Genomic DNA, 18,937 nt, shown 5'->3' with positions numbered 1-18,937 from the left:
GGTAGCTGCTTTCCAGTATTCATGCTGGGTGCTTGTCTTCTCTCTGACTTCTTAAATTTGAATGCCTCAGGGCTTAATCCTCCTCTCTGGGTAATTTTATCTAGGCTCAGGGTTTCAAATGCCATCTATGTGCTGAGATTCCCAAATTTAGCTTCCTACTCAGCTCTGTTTCCTCATGCCAGATGCAACTCCTGCCTCTTCGATAGATCTAATTAGATGTCTAGTAGATATACCAAACTTAACATTAAAAATTTAACTCTTCTCCATAAACCAATTTTACTTGCAGTAAACACAGAAGCACAGTGATCAGCTTAAAATCAGATCTTTTAACTCAGATATCTTTACAAGTTTGTTGGAAACCCTTCTACAGTTTCCCAGCTCTGTCAGAGTAGAAGCTAAAACAGTGTTTCTAGGCCAATAGTGCATATTAGAACATTTGAGGGCTTTAAAAATAAACACACTTGGCTGAGCCTCACTCATAGAAATTCTGATTTTGTATATATGATGGGGATGGAACAGTAGAATGGCATGCAAATACACACATACACACACATACACACACGCCCACACACGTTTTAAAGATCCACAGGTGATTCTCAAGGGCCTACTAGATTGAGAACCATTGCATTACAGTAGAAATGGAGGAGTCCAAGATATACAAGAGTTGTTGTTAGTAATATTAATGTATAATGCTGATCATTCTTTATATTACATATCAATAACAGCTAATATTTATTGAAGTCTGTTAGGTAAAATGCAGTGGGGTAAGCCCTTAGTATGCATTAACTCGCTTAGTACTAAACACCTTATAAAGAAGGTTCTACCATATTTGATTGATTCTAAGAAACATTTTTTCACATTTTAATATCTCTGAATTCTAATGTGTTTTAAAAACAATGACATTATATAATCACTGCTGGCCAGATGACAGTTGTGATGTAGTTCTCATTGTCTGCACAGACATAAACTTGATTATTCTAGTCAATGCTACTATGTGAAACATACAATATATTTTAGCTTAACTCAAAAAGTGATTTTTAAAAACTTGGACTATGAAGGTGAATAAGTCGTAGCAAAACTTTACCCAATTTATTTTGCTTTTATTTTCCTCTCTGTATAAATATGAACGACATATGACAAAACTATATCTAAATAATTATATAACAGCTCTTTCAATAAGTAGAAAATATTCTCAGTGGGAAGTGAACATTGTGCAATAGTTGAATAAGTACTGTTTTCTTCGTAAGTGGTACATCAGATAATGATTGTGTCATAATATCAGATGAAATACAACATATTTCCCGTACAACAAACAGATGCATAAGTTACATTATAAGTGGCCCATTATGAAACCAACTTGTTCAAACTCAGGCTATCTCTAAAGTTCTCTGTATGGTTCAGTCTGACAGACTTGGTTTTAAGTTACAGCTTCTTCTTTTACTAGTTGTAAGCTTTGAGCATTGCACTCTAGTCTCCTCAAATTCCTTATACAGGTAAAGGGAAAAAATATATATATTTAGTGTGAAAATTAAATACTATTTTTATTAAGTGCCTAACTTAAAATGTTAGATCATGTTCTCTCAACTTGCCCATTATTTGACTATTTGTTTGTATTATAGTTATCAAATAACACAGTCATTCTTCTTTATCAAATACCAACAGACCCACAATTTCCATGCACATTATGCTTGTGCATGTGTGATTTATACAAATAGAAACATCATACAAACTATGTCATATATTTTCCAGTTAATAATATAGATTTTAAGATCTGTAAACATTTTTGAGGGCTGGGATTTTATTTGGCTTGTTCATTGCTGTATTTGTCTAAAAATGTGCTTGAAACAACAATAGTTGTTCAATAAATATTTGTTGAAGGAAGCAATAAATTAATTTAATATTAACACAAATATGCCTCATTATTTTTTTCAGTTACCTAATATCCCACTGTAAGAACACAGAATTTCTTTCTCGAATCTTTTTGAATGATATGAAATAGTTCTGATATACAAAAATCTCTCTGTAAGTGTCTATATATGAGTATACTTTGAAAAGCTAGGCAGATATATATCTTTAAGATATATTTTCAGAAATCTAACTATTGAGTCAAAGAGTTTTTAATTTTGATAGATAATATACGGAGTAAACATCTTTTATTTTTGCTTGCCCAGTATAACTTCCCCTTATTTTGAAAACAAATCAAGATTCTACTTAAGAGAATTATTCCTTTCTACTTCTTTCTGAGTTCCTGTGGATTTTATGAGGTTGAACCCACCCCTGAGCTCCAGGGTGAGCATTTGTGTTGAAAATAAGGTTGCCAGATTGAGCAAATAAAAATACAGAACACTTGGTTAAGTTTGCATTTTAGATAAAAAATGAACTTTTTAGCATAACACATATATACACATAAACATCAGACACATATATCGAGATATACATTCGTTTGAATATATAAGACAGATAAGATTTTGTGGTTAGTGAGACATTTTTTAGAATAAATCAATATAATGTTTTAGTCTAAGTAACTGGGTCTAATATAAAGATAATAGCATATAATAAAGAAAAAGTGATTTTAGACAAATTTGTTATATTGTATATACAGTAAAAACAGTGCCCAAAGTGTTTTTGTTTAGGAGTTTTTTTGAAATTAATCCTGTGTATAATTATGAAACAGTTCACATTTACTTCCATTACTAATCTGACTTCCAGAAAACTTTTCCATATATTCTATCTCCCTATGCATGACATCACAATAAAGTACATCCAGGTGCTCCCCTAAGAACTCTGCACGTGTATGTGTGTGTGTCTTTCTGCCTTACTGAAATGTTTTAAAACTACAAATTCCCCAATAATGGGGCCTATGTCTTTTTCTTTATATCCTCAGTATTTATCAATTTGTCTATAATATAGCAAGAAATTGATACACCTTTGTTGAACTGAGCAAAATGAAAGCACTATATTTACCATGAGGTCTTTGGAAACAGGTTTACAAGGCAAGTATCAGTTATTTTTCAAATCTTAACTGCATACATATTTGACTTCTCAAGTTATTTTAAAGTAAATTTATGTTAAAATTTTGAAAGTATGATAATGCAATAGGCATGCGGAAGACCTGTAATTTCTAGTCTCATAGGATAAAGGAAGAAAATTAATACAATAATAATCATTTTAGTTTGCAATTCAATAAAAAGCAAATGACAAGCAACAGTTAAGTTGACATTGTGGCCATTAACTGCAAAGACATTTATTTGAGTGAAATATTTACTAATGAGTTTTAAACAGCATGTGTTTAATGGAAAGCTTTATCTATATGTTAAAATGTTTAAACATTTACAAAATACAGAGCTTTGAAGTGCTATGAAATTCTACAAAAGGTTGCAGGCAGTACCTAATCAGTTAATTTGAATTTATCCACCTAAAATAACACTTTCACTTTTTCCTTAAGGTTTTTATTCTGTGCCCAATCCTCTTTCTGTAAATATATTTAGTGTCTAAGGAGAAAAGAGTAGTTCAATTTATAAAACACTGCTACATTGCATTACTATTACTTAGATGAGAATCTGTTTATCACTACGTCAGAGAATATTTTATAACTAATTGGTTTATATACCATAAAATGTCATTATTAAAGTATAGTTTAATATTATTACTTTTGTCTGGATTTGTACCAGTAAAACAGGTATAGAAGGAAAGAACTAATGCATTTGCCTCTGGAAAACTAGTTTGTTACTCAAAGCTACTAAAACTCTACTTGTGGGTATTGGTTTATTATTTTTAACTCAAATTTCAGGGTGATAATAAAAAATACAAATCTAAGTTTTATTCTTCATGATTACAAAATGTGCAGGGAGATAGGGTATTATGAACATAAATTCAATCCCTCACTGGGCATGTCTTATCCTCCAAAATTTCCTGTATTGATTTTGAAGCAGAAGAGAAGGGTAATATGTGAGAAATATTAAAAAGTAGTGTGGTAAAGTTCTACATTAAAATATTTTTAAACTTAAAAAAACTGTAAATTTACAAGAATTAAAAAGGGAAAAATTGCTATCACATGAAATGTAGAGCTCATTCAAATACTCAGACTCACTAGTAATAATGAAGTTAATGTAAAAATAACCCTTCCTTTGCCTATGGATCTATTATTCCACAGATTTTGCAGTTAGTTTCACAGAGACATGCTACATTTAAACAACTCAAAATGGAAAAAATTAACTTCTTGTAACTATTAAAATATGCATCATATTTTCACACGATAGCCAAATATATGATCAAATATCTTCATTGCAGGGAACAATTATATCTTCATATTTTTCTGCCTTATGATACCTATTAAAATTCAAATTTCAGATTAAGAATGAAGATTATCAAGCATAAAAATAGCTTAATAGACTCCTTTTTACATATGCTTGCTCCTGACAAATATTTTAGTAATGCGATGACTATAACTGAATGTGCCATTGAAGCTAAATGTTTTTAATACCTCTGTAAAAAGGACAAGCTATATAAATGAATTCATCTTTCTAGTGTATTACAATATTTCCACTTATCAATATACACTTATTGTTTCCATTCGTTAGCGCATCCCAAAAGAAAGTTTTCATCTTTTTAACAGGGTTACCATAGAAATTTGTTTGGGGTTAGTGTATGAAGGGGTTGTATCAAAATTGAAGCCTTTCGTAGTTTCATTTTTTTAATGTGTGTTTAAGAGCCCCTGAATTCTCAGGGGTGTTATTCAAAAGTCATAACATGACTAACTGTCCTCTGAATTTAAAATTATGCCACAAAAAGTATATCTGTGTCTATGAGAAAACAAAACTTTGGTTTAAAAAGTAACACATCTAGTTGAATGAACACAATATGTTAAAACATTTCCAAAGATTATTTTCATGTTAAACTTTCATTACATTTAGAAAAGCAACTAGTATAACTGCTGAAATAAAACTACATAATTTCTAAGAAGAATCTTTTAAGTAACTTTCATTTACTATAACAGATAAACTGTCATTTTACTAATCAAAGGTGTCCTCTGAGCTTTACAATAATTGATTTCTTCAATATTTTGAAGAGACAGTAACATCCACATAAAGAAATAATAGTGGGTTCTTTTTCTTTGGGAAATATTACAGTTAATCTAATATTTAAAACTGAATAAAGAGAGGATTAGATATAAACACATTTTTACCTCCACTCACATAAAGTCTATAAATGGAATTATCACATAACTACAACCAGTGTGGTTAAAAATCTCCAGGGCTCTTAAGACCAAAATGAAAAACCATTTCTTAACACAGTAGATCCCCCTTAAATATGTTTCAACACACCCAGGGGATGCCTAAAACTGTGGATACTACTAAGCCCTATATATACTATGTTTTTCCCTATACATACATACCAATGATAAATTTTAATTTATAAATTAGGTACAGCAAGAGATTAACCACAATAATAATGAAATAGAACAATTATAATAATATGCTGTCCTAAAATTTATGTGAATGTGGTCTCTCTCTCTCTGTCACTTCCCACCTCCCCCACCATTTCTTTCTCTCCAAATGTCTTAATAGTTTTGGACTGCAATTGTCTGTGACTAACTGAAACTATGGATAAGGGGGGACAATTGTAATATTAAAATTACTTGCTAATCGCAGATCTTTAATAATCATCAAAGACAATGTCATCTTTACTTTGGACATCAATATATGAATAGTTTCTATAACATTTAGGATTTTACATTTAAAGGAATTTAGTAAAATTAAATTTCAGAAAATTCCTCAAAATATTTTTTAACATGTAATGCTATAGCATAACATAAACCCTCAAGACACATTTTCTTTTTCGGAAGCAGTAGCAAATTAAATGCAAACACTATTATACACTTCAATAGAAAGAAGCACTACCTGGATGAGTTTTGGAAAGAAGGGCATTATATTAAAGGAATTTCCAGAGGACACATAATATTAATAATACAGATAAAAACTGGAAAGTGATCCTAATCCAGCTCCCCTCTACTATTTGTCTTTTATCCTTTCCACATCTACCACATATATTGAAAGATTTTGACTTCCAAAAGATAAATTTATATATATATTTTAAAAATGAAAGTAGTATCGACTTGCCAGAGCACCTAATTAGTATGTAATAAACAGCATTACTACACTGAGATAATACAATATTAGCCAAAATCAATCTGTCATTTTGAGAAGTATGAAAGTTTTATAGCTAAACTATTCATATTAGTTTTAACAAATATTAAATATCATTTCTAAACTTTAGCTACTACATGTAAACATTTATAGGGCTCGAAAGACTAGAACACAACTGAGAATTAGCTCTAGGGTACAAATCCTTTTAAGAGGTAAGGAAATTTAACTACACAACTAACATTCAGCTGCCAGTTAATGGCAGAGTTACAAATTGATATTTTCACAATGCTATATTTACATAGATGCATTTTATAAATTTTAGAGATCAGATATTTAAACAGTGCTCCTCATGATGCAATGGGAACAGAGGCTCCCTGATTGATTCAGCCTTCTCTTCTAATGATTAAGGACATAAATTGTCACTTGCCCTATTCCATTACAGAAGGAAGGCCTTCACACTACCTGCCTATAATTATGATTTTTCCTTCCTGAATCTATAATTTTACTGTAATAGATCATCTAACATGTCTAGAAGATTGTTTACCTCTGCAGAGAATTCCACTTCCTGCCAAATATTTATATATTTATATTTAATAAGCTCTTTTTCCATTGGATTACTTTTTAACATGCAGTCATTCCAAGTAAACCCTCACTGATGTTGCACTGGCCATAAACAGAAAATCAGAGAGGCAGAGAGTATTAAGATGAATGATTTATCTGAAGGCAGGGAGGGACTCCAGTTTGCAAATATATTATAGATAGTACTGATCTTTGATGGGTGCTTAAAAATAGACTAAGAAGAACCCATATCACTCACTAATTCTATAGCTTAGAACACTCTGGATTATTTTTACATGTCTTTAAATATATTTTTTATGTGGAAAAAAGAAGGTAAGCAATTATACTGTTGTTTTATATTGTTACAAAAAACATCCATATAGAAATATATGGAGAAATGAAATAGCAAATAAAATATTAAGATTAATACAATAGAATACAGTATAATAAAAGAATACTGATAGAAACCAGCTTTTTGAATAAATGAGGTATAGAACAATAAATCTACTGCATACTTTCGCTCCTCAGATGATTTTGTTTCTTTGTTCCTTTCGATTAACGAATATATACAATTTATATAATCAGTTATTATTTTGTAAGAATATTATTGTTTTCATCAATTTTAGGATTATAAGAAAAATAATTAATTCTAATACAGAAATTTACCCAATGGATGTGCTCTGTAAACAGAGTTGGATTATTAGATAATCAAAAAATGGAAAAGATTTGATTCCCAAAAAAAGAATGTTATAATAAATTTCTAGGAGATAAAATCTTTTTCAAAAACCAAAAATAAATATTTATCACTCGTAATTTTAAATTTCAACAGACACTTATGAAAAATAAATTATGTCTTTATAGCATAACTAAATGCCCAAGTTAAATATATTACAAAATTATTTAAACATAATAAATAATTGTATTCACTATAAATTCCAATACCATTTTTAGAAACTGTTTGCAACAAACCAATGCTTTTACAAATACTAACTTAAAATTACAGTGAAAAAGTTTGCTCTACAGCTTAAAAAATACTAGAGTGATTTTTGAATATTAGTATGTAAAAATGATTTGAAATTCTGTATTCCAAGAGAGCATGGTAATTAACAGACAATAGAGATTAATATATTTGCTTAAATCTTTAAACAAAAGATTAAATAATATTACTGATACCTCTCTCCGTCGAGAAGCCCAACAGGTTTGTTTGATCTTCCATACCACAGCAGCCACCAGCAATAAGGATAGGAAACAACTGGAAAATAAAACACAAATAATTTTTGCTCAAAACTTATTTAAACTATGTAATGAAAAAACAGTACACGAAAGACTGAAATACATATATATATAAGTAATAACTTTGTCTAGGTAAACAATAAAAAATATGATAAATTTCCAATGTTTAAAATGTTCTCTCAAATAAAACCAAAATGTACAGGTAGAAAAAATATTTATATTCCTTGCTATAGATTATGGTCAATATTTAGAATTTTTTCTGTCAGAAGGAATGTAAATTTACAATTCCATTGGTCTTATGAAGCAACAGAAATCACAACCAAAATCTAGAATTGCTATTATGAGTCATAAAATATGGAAATGTTATAAATCCAAATGTCACACATGTACATTTATATTATTTTTATCACTATTTTATATATGAACATATTCCAGTGGTTCCCAACCAAAGGTTATTTTGCTCCCTCCCCCTAGGGATCATTTGGTAATGTCTGGAGACATTTTTGTTTGTCAGAACTGGGAGAGGAGTGCAGGGGTGTTGCAAGAATTCTACAATGCACAAGACTGTCCCCAACAGCAAAGGATCAGCAAAATGTCAGTAGTACCGAGGCTGAGAAACCCTGGCATATGTTAATGTTTACTTTAAGAAATAAGTCAGTTACAATGTTCTAATGTGGTCTAATATATTAGGTACTATATGCAATAAACTATGATAATGCAGGGTACTTTGTTAGAAGTAACTCAAGCCTGACAAATCTCAAAATGACAGAGATTTACATGAATCTCATTAATCAATCTCAACCCTGTATCACTGTTTATTTTCCCTTTCTTTGCTCTGTGGTCATAGATTATGCTATGAGAAGACCCAGAAGTGAACAGACCCGGGACACTACAAATTCACTGGTCACTGGACACTACAAGAAAAACCTGGTTCTCATCCTTAATCATTGTGTTCATCACTTGAGTCACTCATAAACAGTGGCAATTTTTGACACTTTCCACTCTTGTCAAGTCTTCAATATATTTTGTCTCCTTGCCTTGCCACACTTGAAGCAGAAGACCTTAGAACATCCTTCAATGACAATGATAACAACAATGTCAATTTTAACATCTATCCATTGAGTGCTGCACACATTCCAGATGCTGTGCTAGTACGTCACATTGATGATTGGATTTAGTCTTAGAAATCCTTCAAGATAGTATATACTATTCTTATTTGAGAAAAGAGGAATCCAATCCTCAGAGATTTTGAAGTTAATTGCTTATAGTCACACACGGAGTAAGTCGTAGTACCAAAATACAAATCCAGCTACTTAAGCCTCAAACTTTTTTCCTTTCCATATGCTGGCAGCTCTAAGTGTGCCCACTATCCATCCCATAATCATTCTGTTTCCATATCCATTCTCTAATCCCGCCTCCAGAATCAAAGGAAATCTATTTTTTAAAAAGTCAGTGATACTAACCTTTCCAACCATAGAAGTGATTTTTTAACATAGCACCCTTTATGTAATATTCAATATTTTAGGGGACACTTTTCTCAGAATTTGCTTTCAACAGAGAGTCATCGTGATTTTCTAGAAATTGTATAAACTGGTGCTTTCTCTATTATCAGACTTTAACTTCTCAATTGACAATACCAATCATTCATTCTTTAAAACTCTCTCCTGAATACTTTCTTTCATTTTGTTTTGTTTTGTTTTCCTTAATACTTCCTAACCTAATATAGGTTAAATGAATGTAGGTTACTTTCCAAATTCCCTCTTTTAAATTATGGACATTCCTTAAAATTCACTTCATGCAATTGTGCTCTTCTTTTCTCTTGCCCTCAAAGAGAAAGCTCAGTTATTTTCCTGATGTCAACTACGACCTCAATTGAAATAATTTCCAAATCTGCATCTTTACACCTGTCAAAATAAGAGCATCTTATCCTTGAAAGGGATATAAAAGATTTCTTAGTTTCAAGTCCCTCCCAGGAAGGAAATTCCCAGTACAGCTCTGATAGTGATCCAGCACCTAATTAAATACTCATTGTAGCTGAGAAGTTGCTGACTCACAAGTTAGTGCATTCTATTTCTAGTTAATTCAAATTTTGAAAATATTCCTTTTTTTTATTTTTTTTTGAGATGGAGTCTCACTCTGTCACCCAGGCTGAAGTGTAGCGGCACAATCTTGGCTCACTGCAACCTCTGCCTCCCAGATTCCAGCAATTCTCCCACCTCGGCCTCCTGAGTAGCTAGAATCACAGGTGCACGCCACCACCTCGGCTAATTTTTTTGTATTTTTAGTAGACATGGGGTTTCACCATGTTGGCCAGGCTGGCCTCGAACTCATGACCTCAGGTGATCTGCCGGCCTCGGCCTTCCAAAGTGCTGAAATTACAAGGGTGAGCCACCACACCTGGCCAATATTCTAACTTTTATCAACCAGTGCTGTGTCTGCCTTCTAGGTTAAACAAAATCAGTCTGCTGTATGCTAAAACTTCTTTATATATTTAAAGAATATACAGGTTTTCTTGTATGCAGGATTGCCTCAAGTACAGTGTTTCTTAACCAGGAATGTTTTTGTTCTCCAGGCGATATCTGGCAGTGTATCTAGAAACATTTTTGGGTTTCACCACTTGACAGGCATCTAGTGGGATGTTACTTAAATATCATACATATATAGGTCGCCCTTCCAACAGCATTTTCCCAGCCCAGAATGCTAATATTGCCAAGGTTGAGGAACCCTTCTCTAGTCTGAATTATTATCATAGTGGTTATACTTCTCTTGTTATACCCGGAATAATAGTGTAACTTTTTTTTTTTTTTGAGACAGAGTCTCACTCTGTTGCCCAGGCTGGAGTGCAGTGGGGTGATCTCAGCCTCACTGCAGTCTCTGCCTCCCGGGTTCAAGCAACTCTCCTGCCTCAGCCTCCTGAGTAGCTGGGACTACAGATGTGTGCCACCACGCCCACTTAATTTGTTTTGTATTTTTAGTAGAGACGGAGTTTCACCATGTTGGCCAGGATGGTCTCGATCTCCTGACCTCATGATCCGCCCTCCTCGGCCTCCCAAAGTGCTGGGATTACAGGCGTGAGCCACCGCGCCTGGCCAGTGTAACTCTTAAAATATGGTACTGAGAATGGACACTTTAGATATGATCTGAGGGTTCATTTTTCTGAATTTCAGTCAGACCATCATACCCTTAAGAATTGTGATACAAATATTAATATCACCTCAAACCTACCATGTCCAAGCTGAACCATTAATAATGTTCATGATTAGAAAAGCAACTAACATCTATTGAGTAATATGTACCAAGCACTATGCTGAGTGTTTTACATGAATTATCTCTTTAATTCCTAAAATTACAGGTGATAGATCAAGTATACTGTCATGTGTGCATTTAAAACATGGGAAAGCTAAGTCACAGAGAGTTGAAGTAAATTGTCTAAGGTTCAAAGTATTAAATTGCAAGTTCTTCCCTTTCCCCTGACTTCTCTGTTTCACCATTACTTTCCAGCTAAAATGTTAAAAACAATTTACATTTCAATTATATCATCCCTTACATCCAGATACCAGATCCTGTCAACAGTTTCTTTCAGAATATCTGTTGTAGTAAATAATAGTGTATATAGAAAAGTTACTTATATTCAGTAGATACAACTTAAATACCAAAATGTATTTTTATTTGATTAATAATTCACAACATTCCTCTTCCTTAAGAGTTACATAATAAAGATTCAGTTTGAGATGGGAATACTAGTTGAATTTCTCATGAGGAGCTTAAATTCTTTCTTATCTAAACTTTATGACTCAACTGAGTATCGTTTTTGTAATGATGTATAAGGACAGCATAAAATATACAATTTTCATAATTTCACTTTCTTGAAACAAGGAATTATACACTTTAAGGGTTTGTGTCAGATGCTTTCTATGGTAATTCCTATTAGGTTAGCAGTAAAAGAGCTAACGTGATATAAAAACTTGGCTGCTAAAATGAATAAACAGTGTAAGAAAATATTTTTAAATAATATTCTCATAATCTCCAATAAATATCAAAAATCCAGTAAAATATATGTTAGTACTTGGGATATAGTAGGTGTCAATACATTTTTGCTAAATAAATGATTTTTTTTTTTTGAGACGGAGTCTCGCTCTGTCACCCAGGCTGGAGCGACACCCAGTGGCGCGATCTCAGCTCAGTGCAAGCTCCGCCTCCCGGGTTCATGCCATTCTCCTGCCTCAGCCTCCCTAAATTGGTTTTTAAATTGATTTGAATAACATCATTTTTTCTAATACTAAATGTCTCATTTGGCATTATTATCCTTATATAGGGTAATACTTTATAAATGTTCTTGATTTCTAATAAATTACATTGCAAACAAAAGTGACAGTTCTCTTAAAAAATATACATACAAACAAAAAACAGTTTAAGAACACTTGCTTTGTTAGAAAGCAAAACAAACAAACAATAAATATTTGTCATACTTATTCAGCATAGTTAAAAAGTTATATTCTTCCTTTGGTGACTACTAGAGAGTCTCCGTCTTTACTGACAATCTTGGACACCTGAAGAATGACAGAATTTCCATCATCTGAATTTCTTGAATGACCATGTGAAGCTGTGTCCTGTATTCCATGCTATCCCTTCTGATATAGTTTGGATATTTGTCCCGACTCAAATCTCAAGTTGAATTTGTAATCCCCAGTGTTGGAGGTGGGGCCTGGTATTCGGGTCAGGGGAAAAGATCCTTCATGGCTTGATGCTGACTTCACAATAGTGAGTGAGTTCTCCTAAGATCTGGTCACTTAAAAATGTGTGGCACTTCTCCTCCCCTAACTCTCTTGCTTGTTCCTGCTTTCGCCATGGACAAGCCTGCCCCCCCTTCACCTTCTACCATGATTGTAAACTTCCTGAGGCTGCTCTAGAAGTTGAGCAGATGCCAGCACCATCCTTCCTGTAAAGTCTGCAGAACCGTGAGCCAATTAAACCTCTTTTCTTTATAATTTATCCAGACTCAGATATTTTTTATAGCATTGCAAGAACAGCCTACTACACCGTCCACTGGATCCTTTTTTGCCCACTGGACTTGATGTGACACAGAAGCATTGTAAACTTTTATTATGTTAAGTGACATATTTGTAGGTTTGTGTATTCTAGTTAGCTTTTCTCTATCTCTTAAATCAAAGGGTTTAATGGGTAACATTGAACATTAGTATGTTTTAATTTGGTATTGTGGAAAATTTGTCAGAGAAAAATAAATATTTACTGCTTTCTTTCAGGTCTTCTTTTCCTATCATATTATGCAAAAGCTTTTATGCTCCATGATATAGATATTGATGGGGGAATAATTGGGCTTTCTTTTTTTTAAAAAATTATGCTGTATGATAATAATATCAAAAGATCTGAAAGGTTCAACACCCCTCAGTATAATCCACCCAAAGGAAATAGGGAGTAAAAAGAACAAAGAAAGAAAGAAAGAAAACAAACATTAAAAAGCAAGTATATCAGCTACAGGAATAAAAAAGGGAAGCATAAAAACTTAGGGAGAGATATTTCAATAATTTGATTTTATTATTCATAAAATGGTCACTTTGAAAGGATTCTTAATGTAAAAAAATGGAACTTATTAGGTAATCTCATTTAGGGAAAATTAAAAGAATTCAATATAAGTAACATAGTGTGCTATAAGGTTACATTGTAACGCAGGTTGCTAGTGACAAATAAATACCCTCTGGTGGTAATCTAGTTGGCCAATTGTAAAAAGAGATAATATTGTCGCTATTTTATAGCAATTTGAGGTTAACTGATCATAAATGTCAAGTCTTAAGTACATATTTTAAAAGATGGTTTGGGCATATTATTATATTTCATCGAAAAATGTTAGAAACTGGGAAATTGTGTTGAAATGAAGAAATTTGCCTCCTAATAACTGTTATTCCACAAAATATTTTTCAATTTTATACCTTCACGACATTTAAAGGATTTTTTCTTACAAACTAAAATATTAACAGAATACACTTCTAACTTAAAATGCAATAAAAATATGAATGCTAAAAAGAACAAAATTGCTTATATGTTCAAGTCATCAGTTTGAAAAAGATGAAAAATCAAAAGCCCAGTGGCTGAACGTCATAAATAATACAGTGTATTATTGGTCAAACTTCTGAGGGTTGTTAAGCAAGAGTTACTGTACCTTAGGAGCACTATTAGTTAAGATTATTTCAAATGCAAGTAACAGAAAACCTAACTCAAACTGGTATAAAGAAGACATCTACATGAAGTTTACACTCTCTGATATGAACTGAATTGTGTTCTTAAATTCATATGTTAAAGCCCTAACCCCCAGTGTGGCTGTATTTGGAGACAGGGCCTTTAGGACATAATTAGGTTTAAATGAAGTTAATAAACATGGGATCCTGATCTGATATAATTACTGTCCTTAAAGGAGAGACACCAAAGAACTTGCATACTCTCCCTCTCTTCCTGCATCTATGGAGGAAAGGCCATGTGAGTACACAGTGTGAAGGCAGCCATTTGCAGAGCCAGGAAGAGAGGTTTTACCAGAAACCAACAACTGGCACCCCGATCTTGAACTGTCTACCCTCTGGAACTGGGAGATAATACATTTCTATTGTTTAACCCACTCAGTCTGTGTTATTTTGTTATGGCAGCCCAGCAGACTAAGACACTTCCCAAAGTCCAAAGGAAGAAAAGTTCCAGGTTTGGTCTGATCAGGGTCCTAGCTACATTTTCCTGTGATTCTCTGGACTATGCATAACACTATGCACTAACTTTATTTTCAGGCTTGTTTAATTCTTAGGAACAAAAATGAATGCAGCAGTTCCAAGGCTTGTATAATACACTATTATACATGCCCACTCCTTACCAAACATTGACGATGCAATAAATGGCATTGGCACAATCATGAAGCTAGTGAGAGATAAATCCCATTTTAATTGGATGGTTTGCTACACAGCCACGTGGAGGGAGTTAAATGAAGGCTGGGAAAGAATAAAATCTACTAGATATAATTTATGAAAAATTTTCTGTATAGAAGAGTACCTAAATTAACCCCCCTGCCACGGCTCTTTAACAGATTTTGAGGCTACAGAGCATCTTTAATCACTCTTAAATTTTTTCCTAAAACTCTACAGAAAATGGAGCCTCATCAAGCCTCATCTGATGGTGTATTAGAAAGACTAATATCTAATAAGGAAAATCTTTCTGGGTAAGTCCTATTACAAGTAGCCTACTGGGATAATACCTTATTCTTCCAAACTTGCAACAAAAAGTGACAAAGGACAATATATACAGTGTTTCTTCCTACATTAAATGTTTTTTGAACCACATCTTTTAAAACCATAGTTAGGATAAAAATTTTAATTATTTTGAAAACCTTTCCTAAATCATTAATGTATAACACAATAGAGAAACCCTAAGTATATAGCTCAATAAATTACCACAAAGACAATATACCCTTGAAATCACCAGCTTGAAGAAACAGAACTTAATTCATTCTCTCCTTCTCAAAAGGAACTATCACATTTATTTTTAATGCCATACTTTAGTCTTGTCTATTCCTAAATTTTTTACAAATATAACACTATAGTATTTATTTTTCTGTTTCTGTCTCTAGCATTCAACACATGTTTGTGTTACCTATTTTAATCCTTTGGCAATTGTTTTATTTTCCCATTGCTCCACATTATATGAGTATATTTTTCCATTCTATTATTTTTGGGTATTTTGATTTTTCCCAGTTTGGGGCATGTAAAACATGCTTCTATAAATATGGTTCACATGACTTTGATGACATGGAATTGTTGGGCCATAGAGTATAGGTAAATTCAACTTTAGAATATAATGTCAACTTGTTTTCAAAGCGATTGCATCAATTTCTAGTGTACTAAAAGTATTAGTAGTTCCACATCCTCTCCAACACTTGGTATTGTCTTTTTCTTTTTATCCACTGTAGTAGGTATATAATAGTATTACATTGTGGTTTTAATTTGAATTCCCAGATAAAAATTAAGTTGAGCACACTTGCATATTCTATTGGACACTTGGATGTCTTCTTTTGTGAAGTGTATGTCAGTCTCTTGTCATTTTTGGAGAAAGGAGTTTTCGGACTATTTTTAATTCACTTATATGAGTTACATAGTGTGAATATAAGGCCTTTGGCTTTTATACAGTTTGCAAATATTTCATACCATTGTGTGACTTGACTCGTCATAATGTTAATGGTGTCTTTTGATAAGAAAAAGTGTTAGTTTTTTTTGTAGTCTAATTTTGTTATAGTATTTTATGTGTCCTGTTTAAGAATCCATTCTATATTCTAATGTTATGAAGAATAACTCCTACATTACCTTCTAGATGCTTCATTGTTTTTACCTTTCCTCCTAGAACTTATTTTATATTCGAAGCAGGGATCAAACGTCACTTTTCCCATATGCATAGGTAATAGATCTAGTATCTGATGAAAGTTTTCTTAAAGCACTAAACATTGAAAGATAGTCCTTGACTTGGTAATTAAACTTAAGAATGACTACGTCCATTAGAGCCCTCTCCGATGTTCCCTTTTCTTTATTTTTTTTTTTAAGATGGAGTTTTGCTCTTGTTGCCCAGGCTGCAGTGCAATGGCGTGATCTTTGTTCACTGCAACCTCTGCCTCCCGGGTTCAAGCAATTCTGCCTCAGCCTCCTGAGTAGCTAGGATTATAGGCACGTGCCACCACTCCCGACTAATTTTTGTATTTTTAGTAGAGACAGGGTTTCACTATCTTGGCCAGGCTGGTCTTGAACTCCTGACCTCGTGATCCACCTGCCTCAGCCTCCCAAAGTGCTGGGAGTACAGGTGTGAGCCACCACGCCCGGCCTCCGCTGTACTCTTTAATCCATCTCTCTTGTGCTACCTTGACTTTACAAAGGGATTGAGGTCTTGTTTATACTCTATAGATAATGTTGACATTCTCTAGAGAGATATTTTGTTTTATCCATCTGGAGGCTATGGTCACAATATATCCAAAGCTTTTGAAGTGCTTCTTGAGTCTGTCCAGCGGGAGGACCACCCACTGTTCAGTCCGGGCCCAAAGGAGAGTTCTACCTATGAGCTCAGTTCTCAAATTCTTTGGTATGGTAATGTTAATCAGCATCAGATCAGCACACAGGCAGCTTAGGGGTGATCCCAGAAGTTTATAAAGCATTTGATGGGAAGGCTTTTCTATCTCCATTATCTCCCAGGTCCTTTCTGGTTTTGTGGGCTCTACTTTTCCATCATGTGGCCAGAAACTACACACTTTTCCTATTGTACCATGTTTTGTGCTGGGAGGACAGATAAGAAGGAAATCAAAAGAGTTTATCTTGGCTCTCTGTAGCCAGAGCTCCACTATGATTAGAGGAATATTCCCTTCCCTGGGGATTTTAGTTCTTACAGCTTCCTGCTGTGAGTCATTTTGCTGCTGCCCATGTTCCCGCTTCAGACTGCCTGGAGTATGGGTGAGTGAATTCAGGAAAAAGAGAAAAAATGGGAGGGAGGTCTCCCTCATTCTCTCTGAGCTTAAGAGTTCCCTTTTCCACATCATGGGCCAGAACTAGAGGACTTTTCCCTGTCCAAACTGTGGTACTTTCAAGTTTCAAATTGCATTGACTTCAGGTCAGGGGGCACTAAAGGGGAAAAATGGCAAGCTTCTAGACGGTTCAACAGTACTTTGAATTCTGGTGTTCTTCTCTGCTCTGCCTGCTGACATCATATACCAAATAGCTGCCCATGAATTTTGTCCAGGTTTTATGGTTGAGTTCAGTTAGAGAAAAAGAGATGTGTGTTTACATAATCTTACCTGGGGCTGGAACTCTATGGTGAATGTTTGACAAAGTTGCAAAAGCATTTCAAAATGGAAAGGCTAGTCTTTATAACAAATCATGGTGTAACAACTGGATATCCACATGTGAAATAATCAGCATGAATTACACTTCAACATAAACAAAAAATAACTGAAATGGATCACAGATCTAAAGGTACAATGTAAAAATACAGTCATGTGTCACTTAACAATGGGGATATGTTCTAAGAAATGTATCATTAGACAAATTTCATCCCTGTGCAAACATCATAGAGGGTGCTTAAACAAACACTGATGGTATACCCTACTACACATGAAAGCCATTGGTATAGCCTATTGTTACTAGGGTACAAACCTATATAGCATGTTACTGTATTGAATACTGTAGGTAATTATAACACAATGGTTTTTGTGTATGTAAACATAGAAAAGGTATAGTAAACATATAGTAATATAATCTTATAAGTACCATCATATATGTGGTCTGTCATAGACCAAAATGTTATGTAGTGCATTGACTGTATAAAACTGTTAGAAAGAAATCTATGTAAACTTGAGTTAGGGACAGTCCTTGGATATGACATCAAAAGCATAATCAATTTTTTAAAAAATGCATTAAATTGAATTTTATAAAAACTAAAACTTTTCACTCCATAAAAGATACTGTTAAGAGAATGAAAAGACAATTCAAAGACTAATATTTGCAAATCACATCTGGCAAAAGAGTTGTATCCAGAATATACAAAAAACATTCAATATTCAAAAATAAAAAGCAAAACTAAAAAGCAATTAAAAATAGGCAAAAGATTTGAAAAACATTTCACCAAAGAAAATGAAAGTGTAACTAATAAGCACATGAAAAGATATTCAACGTCATTAGCCATTAAGGAATTGCAAGTTAAAATTACCACAAGATACCACTACACACCTATCAGAATGGGTAAAATAAAAACTGTTGACAGGACCAAGCACTGGTGAGAATGTGCAACAACTGGAACCCTGAGCTTTGCTGGTCACAGCACAAAATTGTACAGTCACTCTGAAAAACAGTGGCAGTTATTATAAAGATGAATATACATCCACCCTGTGACCCAGCAACCCTACTTCCTGGTATTTATGCTAGAGAAATGAAAACTTATGTTTGTGTAAAACTTGTATGTATGTTGATCACAGCAGC

The 18,937-nt window shown here is 33.3% G+C and overlaps 1 protein-coding gene across 3 annotated transcripts in view; it reads right to left on the bottom strand.

Annotated features, from left to right (window-relative positions):
- The window catches only part of ATRNL1 (attractin like 1), an 839,395-nt gene that overhangs the window by 384,962 nt on the left and 435,496 nt on the right, over positions 1-18,937 (bottom strand). For all 3 annotated transcript variants that reach the window (XM_054503866.2, XM_063670302.1, XM_063670303.1), the window contains one exon: positions 7,878-7,956. In XM_054503866.2, coding sequence (XP_054359841.1) covers positions 7,878-7,956 — 79 coding nt within the window. The remainder of the gene's footprint in view (positions 1-7,877; positions 7,957-18,937) is intronic.

Source organism: Pongo pygmaeus, chromosome 8, assembly GCF_028885625.2.
Source record: "Pongo pygmaeus isolate AG05252 chromosome 8, NHGRI_mPonPyg2-v2.0_pri, whole genome shotgun sequence".
NCBI classification, from domain to species: Eukaryota; Metazoa; Chordata; class Mammalia; order Primates; family Hominidae; genus Pongo; species Pongo pygmaeus.
This window is presented reverse-complemented; position numbering and strand designations above follow the sequence as displayed.